General features: G+C 43.2%; 1 protein-coding gene across 1 annotated transcript; it reads right to left on the bottom strand.

Moving 5' to 3' along the window:
* Positions 1-2,427: 2,427 nt before the first annotated feature.
* On the bottom strand, positions 2,428-6,339 carry LOC148052014 (transmembrane protein 238-like). Its single transcript, XM_087730816.1, has 2 exons — positions 5,860-6,339; positions 2,428-2,996 (listed from the first exon to the last, which is right to left on the bottom strand). The coding sequence occupies exons 1-2, from the start codon at positions 6,258-6,260 to the stop codon at positions 2,987-2,989; spliced, it is 411 nt and encodes a 136-aa protein (XP_087586942.1). The 5' UTR covers positions 6,261-6,339; the 3' UTR covers positions 2,428-2,986.
* Positions 6,340-7,039: the final 700 nt, after the last annotated feature.

The following is a 7,039-nucleotide window of genomic DNA, read 5'->3' as shown; positions in this document are numbered from 1 at the left end:
TTTGTTTGTGTTTTTTTGTTTTGTTTTGTTTTTTTTTTAATATACACAGCAGCTGATTGTATTAAAGGATGTAGCAGCTTGGCAATCATACAATTCGAAAGGAATTAAACATTAAATACATAAAAGCCTTCAATAACTTTTAGAGCAACCTGGCTACGTATGAATGGAAACGTGCCTTTTACGTGGAGTTCTTCAGTAATGTTCCATCAGCTCAAAACATTGGCTTTTGGTTTTTTTTCTTTTTTAATTCAGTTGGATTATGTAATGTTTACTTATCCAATTGACATAAACTGGGTACAGCGACATACAACATTATCTGACCTTAGCCCTCTCCGCCAGCTGCACATATTTGCTTATTCTCCGCACAAGCTGCTACTGCCATAATTGTCTCCCTCCCAGCAACTCTCACTCCCAGAAGTCACAGCAAATACATTTTTATATAGTTTACTAATAAATTTCATTTCTCCCTGGAGGAGATGTTCCCATTTAAGAAAAGTAAACCTTATACACCACATTAAAACTTTCTTTAGATGCCGTCCACATCTAAAGAGTCTAACAACAACCATTTAATCCCTCTGCATAGCTACAAGTTAGAGGTTTGGCTTCTTTCCTTTAGTGGAATATAGGATGCTGTTTTGAGTCTGGTTTAAGGCTTAACCAGCTACAGAAAACTCTTGTATAACCACACTCCTGTAACCAGGGTTTGATTCTTTGTGATTTTGGCTCTGTTTTTAAATGGAGTCCTTTAAGTCTTAAAGGAATTCCAGCTTTAGATGCAAAACGGCGTTCACACAACTGCAAGCGGTCCCAAACACGTACAAGTGCTTCTTGCTAATCAACAACATAAAAGTTCTCTGAATGGACTTTGTGCTGCATTGCGCTACAACCGATAAGGATACCAGGAGACTAAAATAGTGCTAAATATTTGTTAATGTTTAACTGCTAATAATTCAGTTGCCAGTTTCTATTTAGTATTAGCCTTCCCTTATTTAGAAGGCAAATGGATTGCATGAAACGGTAACTTACATTTTCAAAAAGAACGGATCATGGCTTACAATAGTTATCATTGCAAGTACTTTTTCTCTCATTGTTTAGGCACACCGTACGGGTAACATTCTAGCACTTCTCTAAGATAAATGCCCTCCTTCACTGACGTGTCAGCTCCTGGGTTTAATTTTTAAAACATACATACTGTTCATAATTGTAAACGTTTGAATCCCATACAATTTTTGAGTGAAGCTGCAATAGCCAACAACATTCTAGCTACCATCCTACGCAACAATCATTAAGTATTGATATTTAAGATTAATTACATTGTAATCTACAGCGACTGCAAAGCCCTGCTCAATTCACTCCAGTAATTATGATTGCAACACTAGATCAGGAAAAAAAATTTCCACCAGACCAAGTATGTGAATGGCTGCACACAAAAGTTCTGGCTTAACTTATAGCTGCTACTAATCACTCCACTTACTAAACATCACATCTCATAATTCAGTTTACAAGTGAAACTATAGGAAAAAGCAGTTATCTCTGTTCAGAACAATGAAATGAAAAAGGTTCTTGCGAATGACACTGAAACAGTCATCTATAGGTTTTAAGGGAGGAGGTTCTTTGGCCTTTTTTTTTTTTTAATCAGACCATTGTAACAACACGGCGGTGTCACATTGCAGTTCCTCTAAAAGGAGAAAACGATTGTACGCACCTCCTAAAAACCGCAGTTAGTGAAGACGACATTACATTACAGACCTTCAAGTTTAGTGTTCGTCTAACCTTGCTGAAAACCTGAGAGCATCTGGAAAGCATTTAAAAATTAGAATATGCATAGAAAAGTAAGAAGTTACTCCAGTAATTTACAAGAGAACATTGAAAGACATTTCAAGAGTTCACAAGGAAGTACAGCCACAGTATTCTTAGTAAACATTTTCCTTAAATCCACCTCTACTATTCAATAAGGTGTGGCATAAAACACAATTGTACATTAAAATTTTAAGACCTACCCATATTTGCTAATGGTGAGCTCAAACTCTTAGCGTTAGTTCAAAAACAGAGGAACTCATGAGGAATTTCTCCACACAAGAATTTAAGGTATCATTAACTTTAATATAAATCTTTTCCCAGGTGCTAACTCTCACTTCCATCTAAATGTACATTTGTTAATATTTTAAAAAGCATCAGCGTATTTATTAATCAACTGGGGAGGGGTGTGGGGGGGGTGGTTCGTTTCCCCCCCCTCCAGTGCTTCAGCATTAGCAAAGTACTTCCCAACATCACCGGACTAGAAATGCCTCTTCTTAGAGTCACTGTATTACATCATTTGCAACTATGAAGAATGTATCGGTATGCCAACATCACTATTTTTACTTGTCTACTTATAAAATCTCAAATTCCAAGTTATTCCAAAATAATGATGAAACTTTACAAGAGTCACTGTAAATTTTGTATTTACACTATAAACAGCTTCTACTACATTTGCAACTTTGCATCAATAGTTTAACACAGTTATTGTAAAAGCACCCTTACAAACAAAAGTATTGCACTGGCATCATAAAAATTCACAGTAAGTTTAACTTCCAGACCTTGGTAAAACAGTGCAAGAGCTTTTCATTGTGCAAGAGCTTTTTATCCAAACATTCCCAGACTATTAAAAAAAAATAAATCTATATTACACGCCGCAGTGATTTTTCTGTGAATCAGGTTTGTTTCTTATTTAGCTCTCACTTCTTAAGAGATCTAATTTATGTTTTGAAATGGTGGGGAAAAGAAGAAAAAAAAAACCAACACAAAAAAACTATCCAGTCCAACACTGAAATAGGTGCGTTTGGCAGAGATACGGCTCTATGTGTCCATTTTATACAGAGTCCACACTGGTTGCAGAGATTATTCCATAATGAGAGAATCCTATTGCATTGAGTAGGGAATTCTCTTTCCATAATTTGCAGCACTTCCCCCACCTCTAGAGGCAGTATCTTCAATAGTCATGTCTTCAACAGATCCTGAAGATAATACATTAAGAAAAGGTTACTCCAAAATAGTCTTAGAACAAATAGTCATACAAAACTCTAAACTGCTATTCGGAGTCAGTCTTAAAAGTATTTTTCCTTGTGTTCAACGGCCAATTGGGACCCAAATAAAACACCCATCAAGTCAACAGCCCATCTCCAATGGTGACCAAGTGTGGATGTCTCAATAAAGGCATAAGAATACAGCATGCAAGTAATATCTCCTCAGGATATCATCTCAACTGCCACGTACTGCCCCAGGTCTTCCTGAGCTAATATGTTATCTTTGCATCTCTTCTGCTGTTTCCTCTGGCTTTTTGAAGCAATACATTTTTATCTGCGACACTGTCCCATGTCAATAATCCCACACTTCAGTTATACAGCATACGACAACTCGTTGTTCCCTGCTTTGTCTTGGGAGAGGCATTCCCTATGTACCTTTTCCATACCACTTACAACTGAATAGACCTATAGAATATTTTATACTCTGCATCTTTCAGGCTCAAGGATCCTAATCTACTTGTTATTCCTTTAATAGAATTCATTCCACATCTTGAGAATTCTCACCCTTCTCATTCATTTCTACTATATAATTTTATAAGATAGGAAATTGGAACAGCATGCACTACTCTATTAATAACTTCAAAAAGTTATTAAAGGCAAGAACCAGAAAATTACCAAAATGACAAAAAAGCATAAATAGTTTCTGTAATGAACAAAATTCCTTATTAAGGCAACAGTTTTCCAAACACTTTTTTTTTTTTTAAATTCTAGGAGAAATCTGAAGTTAATGGCTCAGGAAGCTTTTCTAATGCTCAGTATAGTGTGTGGGTTTTTGGTTGTTTGTTTGGGTTTTTTTGTTTGGTTGGGTTTTTTTTTGTGGTGGTAGTGTTTTTTCCCCCTCCTCTCTTTTGACAATATCTGCCCAAACATGTTTAACCCGTTTGGTTAAGTTCATAAATATCTCCAGGTGGGGAGAGGATTTGGTCTATCAGTAAGGGATAATTGATTCAGACAGTTGTTTATGAGAAGATATAAAGTACTGCAGATGAACTTACTTCAAAAGGGAACCCTGAATTATCTTTGGAGATGCAACCATTTGTTATCCTTTATTCTACCTTGAAAGTTAAAATCATAGAGTTTATCTTACAAAGTGTAACATAACTCTTATACACTCCCTCTGTTTTGGTTCCTTCTGAATTACAGTTACTAATGCAATTGTACCTGAGTTTATTTACATAACATCAGAAGCTACTGTTTACTTGGGAGAACTTGTAATAAAGCACTCTATATATCTGCCTCTATAGGAAATAATAAGCCATAGATTATTTCTAATTAAAATCAGTAACAAGACTTGAAATATTTAAAAATAATTGATAACTTTCACTAGTAGAAGTTCATTGTAACAAAATACACATCTACATCTGCATATTGAAAGCAGGACCACCTACCAAGGTAGTATATTATCTACCAAACTTAATACCTATAACTGCCATAATCTTTAGATCAAAAAAAGCTTAGGCATAGTCATTTACAAATATAATTTCTTCCCTGCAAATATGGATCTCTGTCAATTCTAAACCCATTTCAAAAAAGAAAAAAAGTCTAAAAAGAGGAGACTGACTCATTTGCAACAGCCTGTTCTCTAATTGCAGACATAGTTAATAATAAACTAAGTAGCAGTAACAAACCTTTTCCAGTTGTATTGCTGCTGTTCTTTTCCGCCTCCTACAAGTTTTCTATTAAGCAATAGTTATCTATAGTCTATCTCCCTACTTTAGAACTTCCTCTCAAAAGAATTCTGTGGCTTTCATGAAAGACGACTATTTCCACATGAACTCTTCTGTGAACCCACAGTAGCTTCAAGATTTAGTTTCAAGGAGCAGCAGAAAAAGCTGGCTGTGTACACAGTGAATCCGAACTGCAAGATGTTCAGAATCCTTGAACATTCAGACACTTGGTGCAAAATTGTTTTTACAGTTCCTTCAGAGAAGGATTTTACATATGAAGTGAAAGCTTGACTCCCCCCCATTTTGAAGGCATTAAACATGCTTTTCTTCCTAAATAAACATGCCATATTAATGAACACACTAGGGATATTTTGAAAGGCTTGATGATCTTCAACGGTGTTTCGAAGTTGGACCTAGACACTTTCTTTGCACACTGGATAGTAGCACATCTTTTTCAGATGACTGAGGTTCAAGATGAGTAGTTTAACTATCGATTGCATTTTGAGTTTCAAACTACCAGCTACAACTCTGCCCCTAAGTTAAATATAAGTCAGCATTTCACTTTTTCTGTTGTTCTCCAAGAAAAAAAAAGCATTTCATGTTGCTGAAGAGGGAGCTTCCCCTCACAAGAGCTCACGTGGGCAGTGGTTAATGGCGATTTCATTACCCCACACTTACTTCTGGCGGCATTTACAGTTTCTGTCGGGACCAGCTCAGGACCGGTTCGGAACCGCACGGCTTCTACGCCTGCGGTCTGACAGAGCTTGCAGCAGCTCGCCGCACGCCAGCTCCATCCCGCTCACCCGCGCTTTACTCCAGCTGGCCTCTTCCACTCTTAGGCGTCTACAGCAAGCATCTTCCCTGCCTAAACAAATTCGGGCCACCTCTCTCACTCGATTTCTATTACCACCCGAGTTGAGAAAGATTCCCCACAATTTTTTTAAAAGAAGCGTCAGCTGTGAGCAAGTGGTTTAACGTAACAAGTTTTTAACTGAATCTCGGGTAAGAGTTTTCTCAGGCTCTAGACAAACTTAAGGCTCCCCCCCGCCCCCAGCTTCCCTTCCACCGACCCCCCTCGCCGGAGGCCCGCCCCGGGCCCGCCTGCGGGCGGCCTCCCCGGCTCTCACCTGCCGGAGTCGGCGGGGCGGCCCCGCGGGCCCCCGGGGCGCTGCATCTCCAGCTCGGCGGCGGCAGCGCGGGACCGCGGCGCGGCGGCGAAGGCGGAGGAGAGGCGGAGGCTGAGGCCGTGCACCAGCCCCCGCAGCAGGCTGTCCCCGCGACCCTTGGGCGGCGCCAGCCCCACGTCGTCGCGCAGCTCCTCCGGCGGCACCTCCAGGTTGCCCGCGTACCAGAACACCCACCAGACGAGGCTGAGGAAGATGCCGATGCCGCCCGCGTAGATGAGCAGGTCGGCGAACACCACGTCGGCGAACACGCCGGCCAGCAGCACCGCCAGGCCCAGCGCGTCGAAGGCCAGCGCCAGCCAGAAGGCGGCCACGCAGCGGCCCAGCCCGCCGGGGGCCGCCATCGCGGGGGAGCGGCGGCGCCACCGCCGCCTCAGGCCGCCCGCACCCGAGGGGAAGGGCGGGGAGGGGAAGGGCGGGGAGGGGGCGGCGCCGCACCTGAGGGGGACGGCCGGGCCACGCCCCTCCGCTCGCACCTGCGCGCGGGGCCACGCCCCCTGGCTGAGGGGGCTCTCGCCACGCCCCAGCGGCCGCTGAGGCGGGAGCGAGGGCGGCGTCCCCCTCCTCAGCCGCTCCGGGCGCGGCTGGCAGCTCGTTCGCCGGGGCCCGGTCCCCGCGGCTTGGCCTCTCCCCGGCGGCGGTGGCGGGCGCCCCCCGACAGACCCCTGCCTCCTGCCCCCGGCCCGTCGAGGCGGCCGGCGCAGCTGGCTCTTCTTCCAGGCCTTGCTCCGCTTCTTAAGAGAAGAGCGGGAGCGGGTGTTGGACTGTAGGCGCTGTAGGGACTATCAGCGTTTTGGAGTTGAGGCATCCCTTGCAACGGCTGGTTGCTGCCATTTCCTTGTGCAGGTGAGCGTGAGCCAGACACAGCCGGACGCGTTTAACTGTCTCCGGTTGAGGCAGTATCACCCGGTGAAGGGGGGTAGGGTCTTCGCCTTAGGTTGCTCAGACACCCTGGAAGGGAGGCACTGCAAAAAAGGTGGTCTTGAGATAAGTGTACCTGTTGTAGACCTCCACGCTCGCAAGAGGAGGCAGCAGAGATGCGCAAGGCAGTTATGATGTGCATCCGCAAAGTCCCATAGACTGCTTTAACTACGTGCTTGAGGAGGTTGGCTTGAAAAGAGTA

The sequence above is a fragment of the Nipponia nippon genome, unplaced genomic scaffold (genome assembly GCF_047370975.1).
Source record: "Nipponia nippon isolate SJK-2023a ecotype South Korea unplaced genomic scaffold, ASM4737097v1 scaffold_5, whole genome shotgun sequence".
NCBI lineage: Eukaryota > Metazoa > Chordata > Aves > Pelecaniformes > Threskiornithidae > Nipponia > Nipponia nippon.
This window is presented reverse-complemented; position numbering and strand designations above follow the sequence as displayed.